General features: G+C 44.2%; 1 protein-coding gene across 7 annotated transcripts in view; it reads right to left on the bottom strand.

Annotated features, from left to right (window-relative positions):
* The window catches only part of LOC123745594 (uncharacterized), a 78,280-nt gene that overhangs the window by 5,744 nt on the left and 46,148 nt on the right, over positions 1-26,388 (bottom strand). For 6 of the 7 annotated variants that reach the window (XM_069312085.1, XM_069312086.1, XM_069312090.1 and 3 more), the window contains 10 exons: positions 25,039-25,169; positions 24,264-24,414; positions 23,226-23,428; positions 22,585-22,749; positions 18,302-18,826; positions 16,733-17,443; positions 11,014-15,590; positions 6,977-7,165; positions 3,334-3,496; positions 1,988-2,086 (listed from right to left, as the gene is read on the bottom strand). In XM_069312085.1, the coding sequence (XP_069168186.1) occupies positions 15,546-15,590; positions 16,733-17,443; positions 18,302-18,826; positions 22,585-22,749; positions 23,226-23,428; positions 24,264-24,414; positions 25,039-25,169 (1,931 nt within the window). In that variant the 3' untranslated portion in view covers positions 1,988-2,086; positions 3,334-3,496; positions 6,977-7,165; positions 11,014-15,545. The remainder of the gene's footprint in view (positions 1-1,987; positions 2,087-3,333; positions 3,497-6,976; positions 7,166-11,013; positions 15,591-16,732; positions 17,444-18,301; positions 18,827-22,584; positions 22,750-23,225; positions 23,429-24,263; positions 24,415-25,038; positions 25,170-26,388) is intronic. The other variant, XM_069312091.1, reaches the window with a different exon arrangement.

Here is a 26,388-nt window from a genome sequence, read left to right on the forward strand (position 1 = left end):
TGAGGGAGAGCCATACCATCTTGGTTCAGTATAGCTGTGATACCATAACCCGTCACACAAGATATCCAGTTGTAAGACTTTTACCATCAGTGGTGGTAGAGTATGCAACTGGCAATGCCTTTGTTACAGGTTCGCTTCATCTCACAGCCCCAGTGGATTTTCTCACACATTTGAATACATGAAACAACTTTATTTGATACATTCCAAACCAAAGTACTGTACAGTACAGTAATTATCAAACCATCAAATGTGTGGGATAATCATAGTGCGCTAAATATCACTAACGTCGCCAATACAAGAACAAAAATGCATACGGCGAACAATATCAAAGGTATTGAATTTACCAAGAATTTTATCGAGGGACAATTGACAGTGAGGGATGGTCGAGAAGCAAGACACGTAAGTCCTGGAAGTCAGGACATGTAGAGACAACGGTTTGGACAATAAGAAGCAGGGCAGCGCTCCATTAAGTGCCCGTGAGTTAAACGTGTATGACCAATATACAACCTCGCCAGAGCCGTTTCCCACCACCGGTTACGGTGGTAGGAGGAAGGCCACGGGAACACACTACTCTTAAGAGCACGCAGTTTGTTACCAGTAACAGAAGACCAACAACCCTGACAACGGGCAAGAATGGGGAAATGAATAACTGGGTAAAAGTCATAATAAGGAATACCTTTACGGGAGATGGGACAGGTACGGATAGCTTCCTTAGCGGCAGTGTCCGCACGCTCATTTAAGAACACACCAATATGGGTGGGAATCCAGCGAAATTCCACTGTCTTAAATCTACTGGAGATAAGAAACAGCCAATGTTGAATTTCAACTACCAAAGGATGGACTGGATTAAAGGATTCTAGAGCCATGAGGGCACTGCAAGTGTCAACTACAAACACAGAGGAGGATTGACAGCGAGAAAAGAGTTGATGAAGAGCATAGAGAATAGCATAAAGTTCTGCCATGAAGATGCTAGTCTCCGGAGGCAGGAGACACAAAGGTGCAGTCAGGAAAAACAACAGAGTAGCCTACACCGTCTGCAGACTTAAGACCCATTGGTGAAGACGGAAATAGAGTGGAAGTGTGAAGAAAAGTGTTCAAGGAAAAGGTGATTTAGAACTGTAGGAGGGGTAAAAGTTTTAGTCATGTGGGTCAAGGCTTACAGAATTTAGGAACGGGGACCCCTCCATAGGGGCAAAGACGGAATGACACGAGGGGAAATATTGGTAACACAAACTGAAAGAGCATTTTGTAAGAGAGACAACCGTACAGAAAGAGATAGGTGGTGAAGGGGAACAGGAACCACAGGATGGGTAAAGGTCAAGGCATGACATAAGCAAGAGTGAGGGTGCTGTAAGGACCGTGCAAGGTGGAGAAGACAGTAGCGATCATGGCGATCCTGTAGAAACAGGACGCCAGTTTCAACATACAGGCTTAGGGTAGGTGTCGAAGGAAAGGTACCAGAGCTGAGCCGTAACCCAGTATGATGCAGTGTGTCCAGATGGTGAAGGGTAGAAGGAGAAGCAGACGAGTAAACAGGGCCATAATCGAGTTTAGACAGAACGAGAGAGGAATGTAAAGAGAGGAGCAGTGTCAATTAGCTCCCCAAGAAGTATGGGACATGACCTAAAGTTAGTTAAGGGCCTTAGAGCATTCAACTCGGACGTAAAAAATATGGGGTGACAAAGACAAACGAGTGTCAAAGATTAGCCCTAAAAGCTTTAGCAGATTCTTTGTACAAAAGGGGATGACCCCTGTTACCTAACAGTAAATAGGTATCTGGGAGTTAGCTGTTACAGGCTGCTTCCTAGGGGGGTGCGTGTGTGGGAGAAAAAAAAATTTAGTAGTTAACCACTGAACTGCTGTCTCCAAATAACACCCTGGTGCACAAGAAATAAATTCTTTCCAAAAAATTTTTTTCTCTTCTTATATTGTTAAAATGCAGTCTGATCACGGGGAAACTAAACAAAAAATATTGTATGTGACTTACTTTAGCTGCGATGAAGCTGGGAAGTTGAGCAAATTATGGGTGCTGAGCGTTGGAGCGATGGGGGTCTGTCGGCCCCGCCACCCCGTGCGACGGCAGTTGCTGCGAATAAAATGTTGCGCAATTATTTTGACGTTTCTCATTCATTTCTTCCTTTTTTTTGCTGTAATATTATTTAAAAGTGTGTAATTTGTGGAATTTATATAATTCAAAGTATAGAACATCGCTATGCTCAAAATTATGGGCCTCATATATGCGACATATTCTACAATCAAATACTGCTTTTGCTGTTATTACACTATATACACACATTGTATATACCCATCTACGTATGTATTCACCATAACGATCCACTATGTTGGTATGGTGAGCCCAAAAAACATGAGTGAGCTGCCACACCCTGCCAGTCCTCCCTCCCTCCTCCAACACATTACTCGCCAACATTCCTCCTCCCAAAATACTGTTATTGTGTTTATTACACTATTTACACACGTTATGTATAAGTATGTACATGTTTTATTCATGTACATACGTACATACTTGCCATCTCCTCACCTCTCTCTCTTGCCTACTTAATGCTCTTGCTTCCCTCATCTCATCACAATCGACTTTATAATGGTCCAGGACGGATCGAAATGTCGTCGTCTATTCAATTTCCAGTGTGTGGTTTGGTCAACAATGAAATCTTCATGCAAGATCTTATAAAGAAAACCCCTAGAACGAGTTTTGCAGATACGAAAGAGTTTAAGGTGAGTAGGGGATGGTTTGAGAAATTTTGAAAAAAGATGTGGTATTCATAGTGTTGTGAGGCATGGTGAGGGTGCCAGCTCAGACAAAGTAGGGGCTGAAAGATTTGTTCGTGATTTTAAAGATTTTGTAGATACTGTATTGATGGATATATTCCACAACAAGTGTTTAATTGTGAGGAGATATGGCTATTCTGGAAAAAATTGCCGAAGAGGACATACATTACCCAAGAGGAGACGTCACTGCCCGGACACATGCTAACTTGGGCTAACTTGTGTCAGGATAGGCTAACTCTTGTGCTGTGTGGCGATTTGAAAATTAAACCCTTGCTCGTGTATCATTCCGAAAATCCAAGAGTTTTAAAAAATATATAACGTGCAGAAAAACTGTGATGTAGAGTGGTTTGCCCTGCCATCAAAAAATATCTGCAAGAGAAAAGTTTGACACTAAAGGGCCTGCTTCTTGACAATGCTCCTGCTCATCCTCCAGACTTGGAGGATGCATTGTTGGGGCCACTTTTTTTTTGGGGGGGGATATTCCTACATGAGCCCTGAGTTTCTGGCTAATGTACCAATGACATAAAGGAGGAGTTTTCAACCTACCTTGTGTTAGGTGTGCAGAGGTCAATGGTTGAACATAATGTCAGGAGCAAAGGGGGGCGTTTGCCTCTTCGAACACAATTGCGACCATCTTCATCTCTTCGAACTATCCTAAATGCTCTCTTCACCTGTCTGACCAAATTGGGTGTCCAGACCACCTTTGAATCTGAAATTATAAAATTAATAGCAATTTCAGAATATTCAGTCCATTTATACTAACAAAATTATACATACAATACTGTAATTGAAATTTTACAGAATGATAAAGGCAATTTAGCAACTTTGTTAAAATGCACATGAGGGAAATACATGAAAATAGGTTAATATGGTTTGTAAGGTTGATGGGAAATGTTTATTACTTTTATGATTTAAAAGATGTATAGCCCTGATACTCCATCCTGGGAGCATTCCACCAGGTAATGACCACAGCAAAAGTTTTCTGTAACAGTGCAAGTATTTTGCACTCTTTCATGTATAATTGTGAATTATAATTGTGGGTGTGTGTATGTGTGCGTGCGTGTGTGTGTGTGTTGGCGAGGAGGCTGCGGTAGTGGAGGAGTTGGCCGGCCTGGCTTTTGCTGACGGGAGTACTATTGAACAAGGAGAGCCTTGTATACGGCAGGACCCGCCTGGGTCCTATAAGGGTTAGTTTTGCTTCTCAGGCCTTATTTGGGCATGAGGAAGAGAGTACACAGCTTCCCCCCCCGTTGGGGATGGCTGAGAGGATTCAGTTAGCAACCACCTTACACAGAGAGAGGGTGACCGGCCAGCTTCCTCACCCTGACGGGTGACACTCCAGGCACCCTCAGGGTGTATCCGTCTGAGTTGTGAGGTAAGAGTGTCAGTAATGCATTGTCTTGATTGGGTGTCTTAGTGGTGACGAGCTGAACCATTTAGCCATGTATGGTGTGGGCGTGTATGGAGTGGGTGATTCCCCCCCCCCCCTTTTAATTTGGTCAATATTGTGTTAAATAATAGAATGTCAGTGTTAAATATCAATTGCTGGAATTTGGAATAATGAAATAATTTGGTAATAAACATCTATGTGTAGAATAACAAACTTGACTTTTGTTCAGTCCTCTTTTTGAATCAATGTCCCCACAAGTAAGAGTTAAGGCTAGAGAGATATCTTGATGAACACGTGAGAGATAACTAAATTAAGCAGTGTTCCTGTCGCATTGTTTAAGTGGAAGTGAATTTAGATTCAATGACAGGTGGTGGCAGCAAACATTAGAACATCTTAGAATATCAGTATAGTATAACATCATCGATAGAGTAGAATAAAATCAGTCTACTCTCCCCTTTCTTTTTATTCCTCCTACATCACTCTACTCCTCCTCTTCTCTCTCCCTCCTGCCTCCCCGTTTCGCTCCCTGTTTTCTATTCCCGCTCGCCTCTCTCTCTACCTCAGTTCCTGCCTCAACCTCCCCCATGTTCTAATCCACCCATCCCTCCTCCTCTTTCCTCTCTTTCCTCCTTCTACCTTTACTTTGCTTTACTTGACATTCACTACTACCATACGATCATCACCCCCCCCCCCCGTTACATTTCCACGAGGCTCTATTGTCACACAAACTTTTCACATTTTCAAACTTGACTCATCTTCCCCCCCCCCCCCCTCGTTCCAGGGGTTTTCTTTAAAAGGTCTTCATGCAAATGCCTTGGTTTCTCACAAATGATGGCCTCTGAAATGCTATTACCTGCTAACTCCTTGTTGTGTATCCAAATTAATAAAAACTTTTTAACATCAAGTGTTTGTGTTCTTTGTTATGGGATTGTTGATATGCCTTTTGCCACTTTAATGCTCATAATGTCCTTTTTCTTAGCAACTATAGTGCATATTGTTGACATAGATTTGTTGTACTGCCTAGCTAGTTCAACAACCTGTGCACCATTTTGATGTTTATGAATGCTCTCTTGTTTTTCCTCTATGGTCATTCTCACATGTGTTTTCTTGGCTTGAACCTTACCACTGGCTTTCTTGGGACTCATGGCAAGATATATCATAACAAATTTTATGTTCAAATAGCCAAAAATCCCAAAACAAATGTAATGCTTTACAAAGAATTCAGGCGCGATACTTACTAGGCAGGAGACACTGGTAAACTGAGGCGCGATCACCATGCCACCACGCGCTAGGTCAGCCCATACGTATATCAACAAACTCCTTTCCCGAGGCAAAGTTTGTAACCCGATTCAAATTTTTCGAAGAAATTAGGCTCGTAACCCGAAAAGTTCATAAATATTCATTCGTAAGCCGAGGTGTCACTATATATAACTAAAAAATTAAACTCAGGATTACTTTCAACCCCCACCCCTTTTGCTTTACTCCATCGCCACCTACCTTCACCCCCCTCTATGATGTACTCTTCCATAGACACCTACCTTTGCCCCCCTCCTCCCCTCTACTCCTCCATCATCACCTACCTTCACACCCCCTCCCTTCTCCTCCTCCATCGTCACCTTCCTTTCACCCTCCTCTATGATGTACTCTTCCATAGACACCTACGTTCACTGCATATAATGCTCCCCTCTACTCCTCCATCGTCACCTACTTTCACCCCCCCCCCCCTCCGCTCTACTCCTCCAGGGTCGCAGACAATTTCACGAGCGTGAGAACTACGAGTTCTCTAACGTTGTATACGTTGTACGTATATGTATGTATACGTTGACGTACACATATATGATTATGTGTATGGAATGATTATGATTATGTGTAATCATATATGATTATATCTAATGGAATGCATTAGTAAGTGATGTGGTGGAGGCTGACTCCATACACAGGTTCAAGTGTAGATATGATAGAGCCCAATAGGCTCAGAAACCTGTACACCTGTTGATTGACGGTTGAGAGGTGGAACTAAAGAGCCAGAGCTCAACCCCAGCAAGCACAATTAGGCGAGTATATGAACGAATGCACATGTACACTTTCAAATGAATTAAGATACCTTGAGATACACAATGACTTAGTTTAAATAGTTTAAACACATTATGGTACTGATTTTGACATGCTGATGTCTGGAAGGGAGAGGGGGTGGGGGGGTGTGTATATATTGTCTGAGGTGGAGGACTAGAGGAGGGGGTCAGTGGAAGGATGGTGGCTGGAGGGATGCCATTGTTCTAATGGTTATGAAAACAATTATTGATGGCAGGAATTCAGTGGGTGTGTATTTCACCCGCACCATCACCATACTGTGCCCTGCTACAACCCCCCCTCCCCCACTCCATCCATGCTGTGCGGGGCGTATTACACATTATGGGATAACCGACTGTCTGTCCATTCCTGTCTGCTCGTTATGCTGCCCTTCCTTTTGAAAATTGTCTGCTTTATCGACTTCCTTCAAGACCACACGTTAGCCTCTTATCACGCCCTCTTACCACTCTCAGGGAGCCGGCTCTTCTATACAATAGTTACCACTCAGTCCCCAAGGTGAAAGAGTGTCCGGGCATATGACTTGTTATGTGTACTTATTTGCGATTCGTTTGGGCTGTCACGTGTGGTGATTAGTGTTGAGTAAGGCTAGGCCAGGTCAGGTCAGACTAGGCCAGGTCAGACTAGGCTAGGTAAGGCTACGCCAGGTCAGGCCAGGCCAGGCCAGGCCAGGCTAGGCAGGGTGAGAGAAGTAAAGCGGCAGGTACTTACGTTTCCGAGAAAGTAGCGGCGGTAGTATATTGTTGATTTAGATTCGACGACATCCTGAAGCTAGTAGGTGGCGGCCTCATCGCTCTCGAACTTCTTGTTGTTGTAGGGGATACGAGGCACACCCAATATCCCCCTTACATTGATCACATCCCACACTAATATTTTTACTATTTCCGACACCAGATTTGTCTGTTTCGTATATGTATAATTGTTCAATATTAAAACCACAATAGAATGCTCTTAACAGTTACAATTTTCAACTTAACAGCCATATAGTTGGCAAGAACGCCGCCCGCCAGTGTAAATGTCTGTCAATCGGGTCAACCCATGTGTTGCGTTTCCAAAAGGGTCGCCCATGTTGGAATCGGTGAACGCCCTAGTAATATTGTTTAAAACATCTTAATAACTTATTAAACCAAAGGTCTTTTTATGTCAGAAGAACGGCAGAAACTAGATCTATATATGAAACCTCTTTCAGGGCAAAATTTTAAGTAAAACTAAAGATATTTGTAGTTGTATAAAAGTTGCATTTTTCATCGGTCGTAGAGCCGGAAATCCGCAATATTCATCTCAGAACAATGCTTATTTCACGCAGAATCGTTAATAAACCTAAGATTTTTATACGTCTCAAGAAAGATATAGAAACATAAATTTAAGAACATAAGAACATAAGAACAAAGGTAACTGCAGAAGGCCTGTTGGCCCATACGAGGCAGCTCCTATTCTATAACCTTTAATCTAGTACTAATCTAGATTAATCTAGTTTAATCTAGTTTAATCTATAACCTTTAAAACTAGATTTACTTTAATCTAGTTTTACATAATCTAGTTTTACTTTAAATTTTGTCCTGAAAGAGTTTTCATATATAGATCTAGTTTCTGCCGTTCTTCTGACATAAAAAGACCTTTGGTTTAATAAGTTATTAAGATGTTTTCAACAATATTACTAGGGCGTTCACCGATTCCAACATGGGCGACCCTTTTGGAAACGCAACACTTGGGTTGACCCGATTGAGAGACTGGTTATATTCCAACAGGGTCTGAGACAGTACACATGTCCACATCCCAATGCCCGCCCTTCCAGGACTGGGGGTGCGGGGGTGTACAATAAACTATACCCACCTCCGGCGGCAGCTTGTCGAAGGCGGAAGTGTAGCCTAGACAATTTGTCATGATAATTAGTGATGACTCTTATTTTGATTATGGGTCCGTAATCCAGTTAAGCTTTTATTCTTAATTTATATTACAATGCTGGTAAAATACACTTCTTGATGATGAGTATGGAGTACAAATGAACTCATTGTGTACCCAAGTTCAAGTATGTTTATTGAGATAAGCAATAAATACATCTCAAAGGAATAGAGTAGCTTAGGCTATTTCAACCCCCCTCTAATTCAAGTCCCTCAAGGGGCGCACAAATGCTGTGAGTACAATTAGACAAATAACATTACAAGAATCCAAACAAAAATTGTGTACCCTATACTCACAGGATGAGTATAGGGTACACAATAAACTACCACTCACATCATGGGTATGGCATCCCCACCATCTGGTCACCATTTGGTCCGGGAGACATCTCCCGTCACGCAGGGTGCAGTCGCACCTCCACAGATCTCCAGTATCATCTATTGATACTGGTGATGGCTCAAAAGGGCCACCACTTACGAGCTATTCATGCCTGTGCCATCTTTTGGGTGGCTTCATCTTCATCTTAACACATTCACAAGGGAGACATCTCCCGTCATGCAGGGTGCATTCGCACCTCCACAGATCTCCAGTATCAGCTCTTGATACTGGTAATGGCTTAAAAGGGCCACCACTTACGGGCTATTCATGCCCGTGCCACCTTTTGGGTGGCTTAATCTTCATCAATCAATCAATGGGTATAGGTTGCACAAGAAACTATCGCGCAGAGGATGAATATGGAGAGCAAAGTAAACAAAGATTCACACGATGAGAAAGGGTTGCGCAATGTCCTATGACTCACAGGATGAGTATTAGCTGCACAATAAACTACAGGTCACAGGATAAGTATGGGTTGCACAATAAATTACAGGTCACAGGATGGGTATGGGCTGCACAAACTACCGGTAACAGGATGAGTATGGGATGCACAATAAATTACGGGTCACAGGATGGGTATGGGTTGCACAAACTACTGGTAACAAGATGAGTATGGGGTGCACAATAAATTACCGCACAGAGGATGAGTATAGGGTGCACAAACTGGTTGGGTAAATGGAAATTTACACATATGGAAATGGACACATATGCCCGAAACGCTTTGCGTAATAGTGGCTTTAGGCATTGTATGTACTAGCTCTACCAATAAGTCAACCAATCCTTATAAAAATTTATTGTATGTATGTACCTTACCTAAATAAAATTGTATTGTATTGTATTGTATTGAAATGGTTGGGTACATTTCCTTTCACCCAATGCGACTATTCATGTGTCCGGACACCGGCGATTGTGTGGTATTGGCTATTTATTTAACCATAACTTTGCATTCATTTAATAATTATATTAAGATATGTTTTCCTTGAAATGTAGTTACATTATCGTCTACATGTCTTTATTCTGACATAAAGACCTATGGCGTTACTTTGCATATATGCAAAGTAATTATAAAATTGATTGGCTTGTGTGGAGGCCTTCACACTCCCTGAGCGAGCCATCAAGTAACTATAAAAAGGCATATATCTTCACTTTCACTTCAGTTATATTTATGCCAAAGTATTAACATGCAGCTTATATTTATGTCTTTATGATGACATAGAAAACTTCGTTTATTACAATATCTAGATTAAATTAACATTGATCTTCGGAAGGTCATAGTTCCCATATCGGTAAGGAGAGCGTCGGCCATGAAGCCTTGTTTAAAGTATGAATATTTTCCTCTCTAATAAGGTATAATCTCTGTGATGGATTCACAAAAACTATTTTATATCTGCCTTTCTGATAACATATACAAATATAATCTTTATTTGTGAATATTTGTTAATTAAGCAATATATCAGAGGGCGTGTAGGGTTCGGTGTTCAATGAACGAAAAGGACTGGATCACTGTGTACAGGAGGCTGATATGGCAGCAAACACTCTCCTGGCGACCATATATCTTGGATAAGTCGCTCCACACAATTGTCGCTTGGACCGTAGACTTCCTATGGCGTCACCTCTCACATATTTACGTCTCATTTCGTTATGAAATTAAATTATTTCAGAGTAAAAATAGGTTTGATCATGTTCTACGTGTAGCACCAACATTATAGTAAGTAAATATACCATATTTCTTCATTACTTACGTAATGCTAGGACGATTTGTGTAGTTTTGGGCCGATTTGGGCTGATTTGGGTAATTCTATGGACCGCTCCTTGCTGCTCCCTCCCTGCCTACCACCCAGCTGTCTCCCTCCCTTCCCGCTTACCACTCAGCCTCTGCCTGCCTCCCTCCCTCCATGCCTACCACCCAGCCTCTTCCTGCCTGCCTGCCTCCCAAGCTCTGCCTACCTGCCTCCCTCCCAAGCCCTGCCTGCCTCCCTCCCTCCCTCCTTGCCTGTCCCTCCCTGCCTACCACCCAGCATCTGCCTTCCTCCTTGCCTCTCCCTCCCTGCCTACCTCCCAGCCTCTCCCTGCCTGCCTACATTTCAGCCTCTCCATCCCTGCCTGCCTGCCCATCCACCCACCAGTCAGCCATCACTGACACAACGAGTGCATTTGGAGCCGACATGGTGCACGATGTTCTTTGATTGTGCCGATATGTCCAACAAAGTAACGGAATGAATACTCCAGCCTCATGACAAATCAAAACAATGTGTCGTGAATCTTTTTTTTTTTTTTTTTTTTTGAGATATATACAAGAGTTGTTACATTCTTGTACAGCCACTAGTACGCGTAGCGTTTCGGGCAAGTCCTTAATCCTATGGTCCCTGGAATACGATCCCCTGCCGCGAAGAATCGTTTAAATCTGTGACGTCACAGGGTAGAAGGCACTAGAGTGGTGGACCCAGTGGCTGTCTGTATAAAATATATCTTACCTGAACGTTGCTTGAAAAATTACCGACAGTTAACTTCGGAAATACCGGAGCTCCGGAAATAACGACCAGGGTACAGCCCCATATAGGCCGTTAAATCGAGTGGATACTGAAAGTGGGCATTGTTGGGTTGGTATTCCTAATTATCTCTGGGATAGCGTTCAGCCCTTCAATGTTGACCCACGTGTACTGTTCAAGTTAGCCATGAGGTCGTTGCCCTTGTGTGTACTTGCCTAGATGTGCTTGCAAGGTCAAGGTAGGTTACCTACCCCCCCCCCCCCCCCTCTCCCTCCTTTCCAAATGTTCTTAGATTAATGCAATGCTTATTTCTCATGCTCTTGTCATGTTTACATTTAAATCTTTGAATCAAATTAGCTTCAACTTCTATGTCTAACCTGTTTCACCTATTGATTGATAGCTCGGGCACTGAAAAATGTTTTTCTGACATCTGTGACTTAGGTTTCCATCTATGACCCCTCATTCTGCTGTTCCTAGCATTGAACAATGCTGCTTTGTCTACCTTATTAATTTTCCTTAGAATCTTATGTTATCATATCTCCCCCACTCTCCTTTCCTTCAGTGTGGTAAGGACACGTTCCCTCATAGCTTATTCCCTTCAACTCGGGAAGGAATCTTTTTTTTTTTTGTCATATCTGAACTTTTTCTAGTTTTTCCTTGTCCTTTTATATGCTGAAGATTCAAGTGTGGGTTTCACCTTCATTGTATATAGGGCCTGGAAAGACCCTTTCCCCAAATTTCTGAAGGATACATGGATGTTGGCAAGAATGCCATATGCAGGTGTTATTCTGAGAATGTGGGGGTCTGGCATCAGATTTGGAGTTATGTTAGGATTACCAGGTCTTTTTCCTTTTCTGATTGAAGAATCTCTTTCCTTCATCTTATACTACTGCACTGGCCTTCACACTCTTGCTCCAATCCTAATAATTTTACATTTAGCTTGGTTAAACTCTAGCATCCATTTTTCAGACCATTTCTGGAGTATGACCAAATCCATTTGCAATGCCTCACAATCTCTGTCCTGGCTATTCTCATCAATTTTGAATCGTCTGCAAACATTGCTATGAAGGAACCATTTTCCTGTCATGTTGACATTTATTAGAAACGGTATAGGCCCTAGAACTGACCTTTGTGGTACTCCACTCGTAACCTCTCCATTCTGACGATTCACACCTCACTGTAACCCTTTGCTTCCTGCCTGAGCGATGTACTCTGACCCACCTTGGGGCTCTTCGCAATACACCAGCTTGCTTCTCTAGTTTAAGTCTTTCATGTGGGATTGTATCAAATGCTTTCTGACAATCAAGGAATATGCAATCTGCCCATCCTTCTCTTGCTTGTTTGATTTCATTATCTTGTTACAGAACTCCAAGTTTGTCAAGCAGGATTTGCCTTTACTAAATCTGTGCTGGTGCGGTGAGACACAGTTTGAGGGATAGAGGTAGTGAGATGGAGGAAGGGAGAGTGGCAGGAGAGATGTAGTGAGGGAGGCAGAGGCATACCTGAAGAGGGTTCTGGGTGTCCAGATCGAAAATTCCAGTGGTGATTTCGGCTAGTAGACTGTCACCAGAGGACCACATAAAGGACATTGTGCAAGGAGCATATACCATGTTTAACTCTTGAATCACTTAAAAATACATGCATTGTGAAATATTATAGAAATTGTTCATGACCTTTTGTGAGACCGAAATTAGAATATGCAGCAGATGTATTGGGCCCATATATCAAATAGCACATTAATAAACTGGAAAATGTGCAGTCATTCTGTTAAATGGCTCTTGAACTGAAAAATAACACCTAAAGGTGTTAAATATGCCAAAGCTAGAAGATAAAAGTAAGAGGCAATTTGATTACTATATACAAAATAGTAATGGGAATCTACAAAATTAACAAAGGAAATCTTTAAACCTGCAACTTCAAAAACAAGAGGTCAAACTAAGGAAACAATGGTCCCAGAAATGTAATAGAAAGTCCACTTTTTGCAGTGGTACAGTTTGAACACGATAAGTGAGGAGGCAGTGGACACCAAAACAGTCGGTAGTTTTAAAGCATCATATGACAGTACTGTACTGGGAAGATGCAACACCATGAGCGTAGCCTTCATCCTGTAATTACACACAGGTAATTACAAGACGTCTCTACAAGCTCAATTTTTTATGTTGCATCCACACACACCATACTAGTACAGTATTTGGCAAGGAACATTAAATTTGTATCTTGATACAGTAAATTTATTAATTTCAAGTTGCATATTCCATGCTACTTAATCTAAATTGCAAAGACTATGACATTCAATCTGTAATGTGGCAACATTTAGTATAAAAAGAACCAACATTTGGCCATCATAAGTTAGATTAAAGATACCAATTAAATTATCCATTACGTTTTACAAACTAATGTGTCATGCCCATTTTTGTTGTAAAATTTAATGGAAGTAAAGCTATGATTAAATGAGGTAATGTATATATGAATGTACATTTTCTGACCTTAAGATAATTTCAGGAAGTCTTAGTTACAGTATCAGTATCTGGTGCTCACATCATCATATTTCTGCTTGTCACACTATGATCACCAGGCTCAAGCATGTCCTTAAAACCCGACAAATTGATTAACTTTTAACATTTAAAACATGGCTGTTTTGTATCGGGTAAATTAACTCATTTTCTGCAACTGTCATGTCAGTGAGAAATTTACTTAATGCATTAACAATAATTAGGTATTTTCTAGCATGTGTAATGCAAGGATAACAACACTTGGTAAACTTACGAGGCTGATGCAAGGTCTTTGAGTAGCAGCAGGTATAGAGGGAAAACAGCCCAAGTTAACCCTTTAGTGATGGCTGACCCGTACATAATATGGATGATGATGGGATTTGGCCTTCCATCAGAGACAAGATCAAGCTGTGAAGTTGCCCAGTAGTACCAGGATGATGACTAGTGTCAGTCACCAATAGAGATGAGGAAGACTGTTCCATCACTCGCTGGTCCAGCTTTGTTTCTTTACATTCACCAAGATAATGCAGCCAATTGTATCAGAAGACCAGAAAATGCTGTGTGTTTATATAAGACTAGTAATCCCTTAAATTTAATGAGGATTCTTATTTAATCATCGTGATTAAGATGCGGGAGATCACCAGCAAGAGTTTGCTGGCAATCATGGTGATATATCACAGCCTATGTCAAGGTGAAGGTTCTTGCTAGAAGGATGTGATCTACCCAGGTGAAGGGTCCCACCAGGAGGCTGATGACTGGTGACACACCCAGGTGAAGGGTCCCACCAGGAGGCTGATGACTGGTGATACACCCAGGTGAAGGGTCCCACCAAGAGGCTGATGACTGGTGACACACCCAAGTGAAGGGTCCCACCAGGAGGCTGATGACTGGTGACACACCCAGGTGAAGGGTCCTACCAGGAGGCTGATGACTGGTGATACACCCAGGTGAAGGATCCCACCAGGAGGCTGATGACTGGTGATACACCCAGGTGAAGGGTCCCACCAGGAGGCTGATGACTGGTGACACACACAGGTGAAGGGTCCCACCAGGAGGCTGATGACTGGTGACACACCCAGGTGAAGGGTCCCACCAGGAGGCTGATGACTGGTGACACACCCAGGTGAAGGGTCCCACCAGGAGGCTGATGACTGGTGACACACAGGTGAAGGGTCCTACCAGGAGGCTGATGACTGGTGACACACCCAGGTGAAGGGTCCCACCAGGAGGCTGATGACTGGTGACACCCAGGTGAAGGGTCCTACCAGGAGGCTGATGACTGGTGACACACAGGTGAAGGGTCCCACCAGGAGGCTGATGACTGGTGACACACCCAGGTGAAGGGTCCCACCAGGAGGCTGATGACTGGTGACACCCAGGTGAAGGGTCCTACCAGGAGGCTGATGACTGGTGACACACAGGTGAAGGGTCCCACCAGGAGGCTGATGACTGGTGACACACCCAGGTGAAGGGTCCCACCAGGAGGCTGATGACTGGTGACACACCCAGGTGAAGGGTCCCACCAGGAGGCTGATGACTGGTGACACACCCAGGTGAAGGGTCCCACCAGGAGGCTGATGACTGGTGACACACAGGTGAAGGGTCCTACCAGGAGGCTGATGACTGGTGACACACCCAGGTGAAGGGTCCCACCAGGAGGCTGATGACTGGTGACACCCAGGTGAAGGGTCCTACCAGGAGGCTGATGACTGCTGACACACAGGTGAAGGGTCCCACCAGGAGGCTGATGACTGGTGACACACCCAGGTGAAGGGTCCCACCAGGAGGCTGATGACTGGTGACACCCAGGTGAAGGGTCCTACCAGGAGGCTGATGACTGGTGACACACCCAGGTGAAGGGTCCCACCAGGAGGCTGATGACTGGTGACACACCCAGGTGAAGGGTCTCACCAGGAGGCTGATGACTGGTGACACACCCAGGTGAAGGGTCCCACCAGGAGGCTGATGACTGGTGACACACCCAGGTGAAGGGTCCCACCAGGAGGCTGACAACTCGTGATCAAATCAGCTCACCTGCTGACACTTCCCTCGGGGATCCAGACGCGTACCCTGGAGGAGGATAGTTCATTAGTACTTAATAACAACTTTGAAGCTCAGTCCAGTTTGTCATGTACTTTCAAGCTGGCACTTAATTTATAATAATTTATAAATCAAAGTTTTAGATTAGTTATTGACAAAGTGGGCAGTACCGTCCCCTAAGGGGTAATCATAGCACCAAGGGCAGCACCAAGAGACTGTTCTTCCCAAGTGCAGAATTGATCACTCTACACTCTGGTTTTAGAATAGATCATAATGGCATTGAAGGTACAAAATGAAGTATGGGGCACTGGAAATGGGTTTATAGAACAAAGAGGAAGTAAGAAAAACATTTTGGATTCACTGCTTTCGACCCACTTGACCAAACCGTACTAATCTAAGATGACACTTTATATTTTGACATACGGATCTGATGCATAAACAATTCTACAATTGGCAAGCATGTAAAACGTTGTGTAAACATCATAGGGTCAGTGTTCTTTCCTCCTACCTTACAGGTGAACAATATCCTAATGCTGAGTCCTTACAAAACTAACCCCTAAGTCTATATTTATATATAAAAGAGAATGTTCATTTGTCTGTCCAAGATTGGAGGCCAGATGCTTGGGAATAGCTTAACTGAACTTTTAATGGTGAATGATCTGAGGTATGGGATGGATATAGGATGGTCAGGGTCACCAGAATTCAAAAGGAAACAGTGTGCCACAGTCACACACTAACCTCCACAACTGATCTTGCCACTACCTGCTATCTATGGCTGACTAAATATTTTATTACAGAAAAAAAACAACTCAGATTGCTCCATACAAATGAGTCACATCTGATGTGACCCTTCTCCACCCTTGTGGAGATAGACTGTGCGAGACAGCTTCAGGTAGCCACTAGGGGCTCCCCCCAGAAAGAACCTTTTTACTGGTTCTTTCCTTTTTTCTGCTTGCTAGATGACTGACAAGGCACAGACACTCAATGCTAATAGGCTTGCTCTTATATTTTGGTGCAGCTCCCAAGGCTAGTTGAAAATTGTATTGGTGTGCATGTGAGCATTTATAAAAGTTAGTGATGAGGGGAGAGAGAAGGAAATTGTGTTAAGTAAATGTGAATGATGAAGTACTGGAATATAAACAACAGTTTAAGAGAAGGCACAAAAGACTGACCTCTGGGCAAGATATCCTGGGTGGGCGAGGTGTGAGCTTGCTGCGGGATCCCACACTTCCTGTTCCTCGTCGATCCCTCTCTTGGGGTATAAATTTTGGGCGACACTTGTAATTGTAATCCCTCTTGGCACCAGGTTTGCAAGCACTCAGCAAAGGTGCTTGTATGATGCCACCACCTTCCCCCAGCTGTCGCCTGCCACGGTGACGCAGGTACTTGGGTAGGGATATCTCTGATGAGGATGACTGCTGTGACTCTTCTTCAGCATCTAGTTCATCTTCTGAAAATTCACCTTTAGGTGCTTTAGCACCTTTGCTGATGCCAGTATTACCAGAAGTGACATTAGTAATAACCGTTGCAGTGTTTTCTACAGTGGTGGTAGATGCGTTCCCTTCTGTTGGTGGCGACAGAGTTGGCACACGAAATGGTAACTTGGGGTTTTTCCGTTTCCGCTTTGTCTGGGTGGAATTCTTTGACACATTAGGTCTCTTCTTTCTCTTGCGACCACGCCTTGAGCCACGCCTGTGATCTTTTTTCTTCTTGTCATTTGCTCCATGACCTTTCTTCCTACGACCACGACCTTTCTTACCTTTATGACCACTGGAACTAGTATTCTGTCTGTGCTCACTGTGTAGGGCTGATTGTCCATTTCTGGTCTTTGATGGGATGGTCTGCTGGACCACGACTGGGGCTGCCAGTGCCGTCTGGTTCACCTGCACAATCACAAGTGAACCCAGATGTAAATTTACATTTAATAGTTACTTGGGCACACTCTGAAATAATGCATAAACTCCCTCTTTGAAGATTGGATAACAACACTCAAAAGTTGTACAAAAATACCAAATTAGGAGATTTTATTTGTAGTTAACAAGTTGCTCTAATGAACTTTCTTAGATCTGATCTCATTGCCAAATGTTATCTAGTGTACTAATAAACTCTCCTCATTAAGTGTTTTGAAAACAGCTGTCAACTTAAAACAATCACACACTTGACTTTTTCTTCTTGACAATTCTGGTAATTGTTTCTGATGGTTCTTTATAATAAGAGGCTGCTCACTTTGAGCACAGCTTCATCTACCCGACAACACCCATCTTTTAATTTTAATTAGTTTTGTTGCGGGGCAGACAGGCTATACATGTATATATGTTAGGCTGGCATCAAGGTTCCCCCCAAGGTTGAACCACTGACCCTGCCCAGGATGCAACCCTACAACAGTTAACTAACTCCCAGGTACCTATTTACTGCTAGGTGTACAGAGGCATTAGGTGAAAGGAAACATGTCCCACCTGAGATCTGAATCCGGGATTCCCGATTGTGAGCTGAGAATGAACCCATCTGTACTAGAGACCAGCAAAGGCTGCTGCTAGCACAGGTTGTCTACAAAAGTGTTAAGAGAAAAGGACAAGTCTACTGCAGCTTCTACAATAAAGGCATGATTTTGGTTAACATTTAATATGAATCTTCTTAACATGCTATTATGTTAATAAATAATTCCTATTATTTAAAATTCAGTGATTTAAAGTTTTATGTCATCTTACATTTTCTCTTTTAAGCTCTAAATCTACTCTCACCTTGACAATACCGCTGTGATCAAAGTTCTCGTGCTTAGTGGTGTTGCCAGACTGCCACGGGACACTATGCTCTCTAATGGTATGTGTTTGGCCTTTTGTAGTGCCTTGTCCCCTATTCTTCCTACTCCTTGACCGTGCTCTGTGTTGGCCTGTGCTCCTTCTTCGTGAGTTCTCTTGTGCTCCTCCACCACCCAGACCTAAGGACAAGTTGAGAGCTCCATCTGTAATAATAGTAGAGTGGCTACCATTGCCATGGCTTCTTTGGTTACGGATTTTTAAGTGGCGACGGGAGTGGTTCTTACCCCTCCTGGTTCTTCTGCGAGCCACCCAGCGGGGATGACGCAATTTTTTTATTGGGTAGAGGTCACGGGGGATGTCCCGAGTGTCCAGGAAAGGCACAACCATGTGACCAGAGTGCAGGAAATGAGGACCTCCCACAGAGGCCCTAGAGATGTCCCTTCTTTTCCTTTTGATACCCTTCACTTCCAGATCCCATGTAGTTCCATTCATAATGATATACGACACCTGGTGGAGAGTGGACAAGTTAGTGGAGGACAAACCTGGTAGAGGATTGGATAAGTTAGTGAAAGACTGGACAAGCTAGTGGCTGTGACACACATGGCAGAGGATGTGATATATTAGTGGCTGCAAGTCAAGTCGCACCTGGAGGACTGGACAAGTTGGGAGCAATCACCATCTTGGTCATATTAAAAGGTAGCATGCATAACTTGGTAGAAACAGCAGTAGGATTAATGCATGTTTATTATAAGTGAGATCTAATTCTTGGGCTCCTTGAAGCTATTGGTATCTGTTACTGTAATATCCACCTGGTTCTCAATGTTGCTGGCACTTGAAAATGTGGATGGACTTTTGCTTCCTTCCACTACACCTCTGTCCTACATACAACTACTGTACTTTCTTATTACTCATTTGAACAAAATTTATATCCATCTTATATTTTCCCCAAAGATCCTGTATATTGTGATCATATTTTCTCTGGTGCTCAAATCTTACAAGGTTGTAAGGGTGTGCTTCCTTAACCACCTGCATATCTTAAGTTATTTTGTTGCAAACCTTTGAACTTCTTCAATCTTTTCATTTAGAGTACTGTACAGTATCACAAAGTGGAAATGTCATGTTGGTACTGCATATTTTAAAACTGGTCTGATTTACGTTGTGTTTATTGTCTTGAAATAGTCCAGATTTAGGTTTCTAACAGCTGTCTGGCATATACAAAACTAGATGTCACCTGGCTGTGGTGACAGCAAGAGCAATGTGACCTTGCAGAGGTGACAATAAGAGCAGAGACCTAGTATAGCAGGCACTAAGAGCAGAGACCTAGTATAGCAGGCACTAAGAGCAGAGACCTAGTATAGCAGGCACTAAGAGCAGAGACCTAGTATAGCAGGCAGCAAGAGCTGAGACCTAGTATAGCAGGCAGTAAGAGCTGAGACCTAGTATAGCAGGCAGTAAGAGCAGAGACCTAGTATAGCAGGCAGTAAGAGCAGAGACCTAGTATAGCAGGCAGTAAGAGCAGAGACCTAGTATAGCAGGCAGTAAGAGCAGAGACCTAGTATAGCAGGCAGTAAGAGCAGAGACCTAGTATAGCAGGCAGTAAGAGCAGAGACCTAGTATAGCAGGCACTAAGAGCAGAGACCTAGTATAGCAGGCAGTAAGAGCAGAGACCTAGTATAGCAGGGAGCAGAGACCTAGTATAGCAGGCACTAAGAGCAGAGACCTAGTATAGCAGGCAGTAAGAGCAGAGACCTAGTATAGCAGGCAGTAAGAGCAGAGACCTAGTATAGCAGGCAGTAAGAGCAGAGACCTAGTATAGCAGGCACTAAGAGCAGAGACCTAGTATAGCAGGCAGTAAGAGCAGAGACCTAGTATAGCAGGCAGTAAGAGCAGAGACCTAGTATAGCAGGCACTAAGAGCAGAGACCTAGTATAGCAGGGAGCAGAGACCTAGTATAGCAGGCAGTAAGAGCAGAGACCTAGTATAGCAGGCACTAAGAGCAGAGACCTAGTATAGCAGGCAGTAAGAGCAGAGACCTAGTATAGCAGGCAGTAAGAGCAGAGACCTAGTATAGCAGGCAGTAAGAGCAGAGACCTAGTATAACAGGCAGTAAGAGCAGAGACCTAGTATAGCAGGCACTAAGAGCAGAGACCTAGTATAGCAGGCAGTAAGAGCAGAGACCTAGTATAGCAGGCAGTAAGAGCAGAGACCTAGTATAGCAGGCACTAAGAGCAGAGACCTAGTATAGCAGGGAGCAGAGACCTAGTATAGCAGGCACTAAGAGCAGAGACCTAGTATAGCAGGCAGTAAGAGCAGAGACCTAGTATAGCAGGCAGTAAGAGCAGAGACCTAGTATAGCAGGCACTAAGAGCAGAGACCTAGTATAGCAGGGAGCAGAGACCTAGTATAGCAGGCAGTAAGAGCAGAGACCTAGTATAGCAGGCAGTAAGAGCAGAGACCTAGTATAGCAGGCAGTAAGAGCAGAGACCTAGTATAGCAGGCACTAAGAGCAGAGACCTAGTATAGCAGGGAGCAGAGACCTAGTATAGCAGGCAGTAAGAGCAGAGACCTAGTATAGCAGGCACTAAGAGCAGAGACCTAGTATAGCAGGGAGCAGAGACCTAGTATAGCAGGCAGTAAGAGCAGAGACCTAGTATAGCAGGCAGTAAGAGCAGAGACCTAGTATAGCAGGCAGTAAGAGCAGAGACCTAGTATAGCAGGCACTAAGAGCAGAGACCTAGTATAGCAGGCAGTAAGAGCAGAGACCTAGTATAGCAGGCAGTAAGAGCAGAGACCTAGTATAGCAGGCAGTAAGAGCAGAGACCTAGTATAGCAGGCAGTAAGAGCAGAGACCTAGTATAGCAGGCACTAAGAGCAGAGACCTAGTATAGCAGGCAGTAAGAGCAGAGACCTAGTATAGCAGGCAGTAAGAGCAGAGACCTAGTATAGCAGACAGTAAGAGCAGAGACCTAGTATAGCAGGCAGTAAGAGCAGAGACCTAGTATAGCAGGCAGTAAGAGCAGAGACCTAGTATAGCAGGCAGTAAGAGCAGAGACCTAGTATAGCAGGCAGTAAGAGCAGAGACCTAGTATAGCAGGCACTAAGAGCAGAGACCTAGTATAGCAGGCAGTAAGAGCAGAGACCTAGTATAGCAGGCAGTAAGAGCAGAGACCTAGTATAGCAGGCAGTAAGAGCAGAGACCTAGTATAGCAGGCAGTAAGAGCAGAGACCTAGTATAGCAGGCAGTAAGAGCAGAGACCTAGTATAGCAGGCACTAAGAGCAGAGACCTAGTATAGCAGACAGTAAGAGCAGAGACCTAGTATAGCAGGGAGCAGAGACCTAGTATAGCAGGCAGTAATAGCAGAGACCTAGTATAGCAGGCAGTAAGAGCAGAGACCTAGTATAGCAGACAGTAAGAGCAGAGACCTAGTATAGCAGGCAGTAAGAGCAGAGACCTAGTATAGCAGGCAGTAAGAACAGAGACCTAGTATAGCAGGCAGTAAGAGCAGAGACCTAGTATAGCAGGCAGTAAGAGCAGAGACCTAGTATAGCAGGCACTAAGAGCAGAGACCTAGTATAGCAGACAGTAAGAGCAGAGACCTAGTATAGCAGGGAGCAGAGACCTAGTATAGCAGGCAGTAAGAGCAGAGACCTAGTATAGCAGGCAGTAAGAGCAGAGACCTAGTATAGCAGACAGTAAGAGCAGAGACCTAGTATAGCAGGCAGTAAGAGCAGAGACCTAGTATAGCAGGCACTAAGAGCAGAGACCTAGTATAGCAGACAGTAAGAGCAGAGACCTAGTATAGCAGGCAGTAAGAGCAGAGACCTAGTATAGCAGGCAGTAAGAGCAGAGACCTAGTATAGCAGGCACTAAGAGCAGAGACCTAGTATAGCAGGCAGTAAGAGCAGAGACCTAGTATAGCAGGCAGTAAGAGCAGAGACCTAGTATAGCAGGCAGTAAGAGCAGAGACCTAGTATAGCAGGCAGTAAGAGCAGAGACCTAGTATAGCAGGCAGTAAGAGCAGAGACCTAGTATAGCAGGCAGTAAGAGCAGAGACCTAGTATAGCAGGCAGTAAGAGCAGAGACCTAGTATAGCAGGCAGTAAGAGCAGAGACCTAGTATAGCAGGCAGTAAGAGCAGAGACCTAGTATAGCAGGCAGTGAGAGCAGAGACCTAGTATAGCAGGCAGTAAGAGCAGAGACCTAGTATAGCAGGCAGTGAGAGCAGAGACCTAGTATAGCAGGCAGTAAGAGCAGTGTGTATAACCTGATAGTGGTCGTATCGTTGGTCTTGGGCAGCAGGGAAGGACATCTGGTGGAACATGAAGGACCTGCGGGGCCGAGTGAGTCCGGCCTCCTGCAGAGAAACACAGGTAGCCTCCAGCTGGTCAGTGTCATAACCAAACCTCTGTCCTCGCTTGCAGGGTCCTTGCTGCAGGGAATAATATAACATAACATTAACTCAACAAAATAATGAACAATATGCTACTAATGGACGAAAGTTTTATTATCTATGCTTTACAGACTTATCAGTGAAGGGACAAAGTAACATGTCTGAACAATTTCAACAAACAAGTGGGTTGTGAACTAAATGTTTAGGAATAAGTTCTGTAAGTCATTTTGTCAGAACAGGCAATCAGCATATGTACAGTATACATGTTGGGCTTATTCTGAGGTCCTCCAGGATGCAACCCCACAAGAAGCTGGCTAACTCCTGGGAACATATTTACTGCTAGGTGGACAGGAGCATGAGGTGATTTATGTCCCGCCAGGGATTCGAACCCGGAATTCCCGGTTGTGAGTCGGACACGAACCTGACTGTATTACCAGAACCCTTTGTGAAGTTCATGAAATTTTAATATCAAGAAAAATATCCATAGGTAAATTTAAATTAAGTAGAATTTGAACCTCATTGAACTGGTAGCAGAAACCGTCCTTTCGTGGGGCATACGGGAGATCATCGGGCCAGAGGTGCATGTTAATGTTGCCACAGGGGTCAGCCTTGCAGGTAAGGGTCTTGGTGGTCTTGTCAAACTGAAGCACTGAACCTTGCTGGCAGTAGGCCGGCTCGTAGAGGAAGTAACAGGTGTCTTGTGGCCCAGGGAACATACCTGAAGGGCAGGTGCACACAAACATTAATCAGATATCACCTAGCACTCCAGCCACCCTCCTCCACATATATCACATCCTCCTCCTCTATATACAGTTCCAAGGTGTAGGTTACTGAGCTAAATAAATTGACAGGTAATGCAGTAGCCTGGGCTTTGTGCCATATAATTTTAGAGGTGCCATAGGCACAATCAGAGAACACCGTATAAAGATCAGAGATACACAGTTGTTCAACGGCCTCCCAACGAATATAAGAAATATTGCCGGAACAACCGTGGACATTTTCAAGAAAAAAATAGATTTTTTTCTAAAAAAAAAAAAAAGAAGAAAAAAAAATATGCCGGACCAACCGGGCTGTGGTGGGTATGTGGGCCTGCGGGCCGCTCCAAGCAACAGCCTGATGGACCAAACTCCCACAAGTCAAGCCTAGCCAAGGGCCGGGCTTGGGGAGTAGAAATGCTCCCAGAACCCCATCAAGCAGGTATCAAGCAGTGGTGTTGGTTCATAAGAATAAATATCAGCTAATCTGACCAGGTAATATTCAAGTTTTGCTTGTTCTGTGTTTCAGTTCTTTGACCAAATTAATAATTATGTACAATATTTGTGTTGATAAGACCTGCCTTTATAACTAAATATCTGAAAATATTTACCAATTTCCTATGAAATGTAAGTAGCCTATAGGATGCAAATTTGTGTCCAAGTTCTCTGAATATATATATATGTTGCATATACAGTATCTACATAAAAGTGTAAATTTAAATTGGATGGATTAACTGCAAACTCTTACCATCTTACATTTTCTAATTAAGAAACACCCAATAAAAGAATGAGCCTGACCTTCTGGACAGTCACAAACAGCTTTTCCCGAGGCTGTGAGGTAGAGGCGTCTGTTGCCCGGACACATCCCGGGCTCATTAACATCGTGGCACATCTGATCTGCTTCAGTATACACAAAGTTGTCGGCACACAACCGTGGTACACATTCCCCCTGGTCCATAAGGAAACATTATTTATTACAACTGTTACATAATAACATTACATTTTGTTAACACAGATGATCATCATCACATTTAAAATACTGAGCGAGTTGGAGGATATTCCAGACCACTTCATTATAAGGTTAAATGTAATGCATACAATTAAGGGGCAACAAAGCTCAACAAGCCACACTGTAAGACAGAAAAGCAGGAGATACTTTTTCAACCATAGGGTTATAAACCCATGAAACTGCCTACCAGCTGAAGCCGTAAATACAAGACATTTCTTCAGAGCTTCGGTTCAAAATCTAGTTGGAAAGAATCCTCAAACAATAATGGGACCTTTGACAAGCCATCGGCTTCCTGTCAACAGTTATCAATAACATGCTGGAACTAGAGGAACCGATCAAAAGGTGTTTTTATTATAATTAAAACAGTTGAATTTCATCTGTAATCCTTAACTTGTAGATGTAACTACGAAAATTCCTGCTTGCCAAACTTTGAATTTGATGGCAGTAATCATGCAAGAGAGAAGGGGCTGTTAAGTCTGCACTTTGATTGTCAAAGTTTCTGACATTGTCCCTCACCTTAGAAGCACATTCAAAATGAAGCAGCAAACCCACGAAGACACCTACCTTCCGTGTGTCCTTGTTAAGGAGGACCCAGTGCTTGTAGGGGCAGGGCTCCGAGGACAGCAGGAGAGCGCAGCGGTCGAGTCCCAGTGGGACCTCGTCCCTATCACAGCCATCGTCGACCTCATCCTCACCTGCCGCCAGAACTGGTTCGTGTTACGTATAGTGAGGCCTCGGGGACAGGCTCAGGAGCCACATGTGACTCGCCAGGTCACTGGTCAAGGTCAGGTCGGGTCACTGGTCAAGGTCAGGTTGGGTCACTGGTCAAGGTCAGGTCGGGTTACTGGTCAAGGTCAGGTCGGGTTACTGGTCAAGGTCAGGTCGGGTCACTGGTCAGGGTCAGGTCGGGTCACTGGTCAAGGTCAGGTCGGGTCAAGGTCAGGTCGGGTTACTGGTCAAGGTCAGGTCGGGTCACTGGTCAAGGTCAGGTCGGGTTACTGGTCAAGGTCAGGTCGGGTCACTGGTCAAGGTCAGGTCGGGTCACTGGTCAAGGTCAGGTCGGGTCACTGGTCAAGGTCAGGTCGGGTCACTGGTCAAGGTCAGGTCGGGTCACTGGTCAAGGTCAGGTCGGGTCACTGGTCAAGGTCAGGTCGGGTCACTGGTCAAGGTCAGGTCGGGTCACTGGTCAAGGTCAGGTCGGGTCACTGGTCAAGGTCAGGTCGGGTCACTGGTCAAGGTCAGGTCGGGTTACTGGTCAAGGTCAGGTCGGGTTACTGGTCAAGGTCAGGTCGGGTCACTGGTCAAGGTCAGGTCGGGTTACTGGTCAAGGTCAGGTCGGGTCACTGGTCAAGGTCAGGTCGGGTCACTGGTCAAGGTCAGGTCGGGTCACTGGTCAAGGTCAGGTCGGGTCACTGGTCAAGGTCAGGTCGGGTCACTGGTCAGGGTCAGGTCGGGTCATTGGTCAAGGTGACCAGTGAACGTGAATTAAAATTGAATTAATTAGAACGTGAATTAAAGAAGGTATGAAAAGGGAGCCGGTCGGCCGAGCGGACAGCACACTGGACTTGTGATCCTGTGGTCCTGGGTTCGATCCCAGGCGCTGGCGAGAAACAATGGGCAGAGTTTCTTTCACCCTATGCCCCTGTTACCTAGCAGTAAAATAGGTACCTGGGTATTAGTCAGCTGTCACGGGCTGCTTCCTGGGGGTGGAGGCCTGGTCGAGGACCGGGCCGCGGGGACACTAAAGCCCCAAAATCATCTCAAAATAACCTCAAGAAGGTCGGGTCGAGTCACTGGTCAAGGTCAGATCCAGCCACTAGTCAAGGTCAGGTCTGATTAGAGGTCGCATTAATTGTCAAATAAACAGTAAGAGCTTGATTAAACACAATATATTGTTGTAAATATATTTAACTT

The sequence above is a fragment of the Procambarus clarkii genome, chromosome 71 (assembly GCF_040958095.1).
Source record: "Procambarus clarkii isolate CNS0578487 chromosome 71, FALCON_Pclarkii_2.0, whole genome shotgun sequence".
Lineage (NCBI taxonomy): Eukaryota > Metazoa > Arthropoda > Malacostraca > Decapoda > Cambaridae > Procambarus > Procambarus clarkii.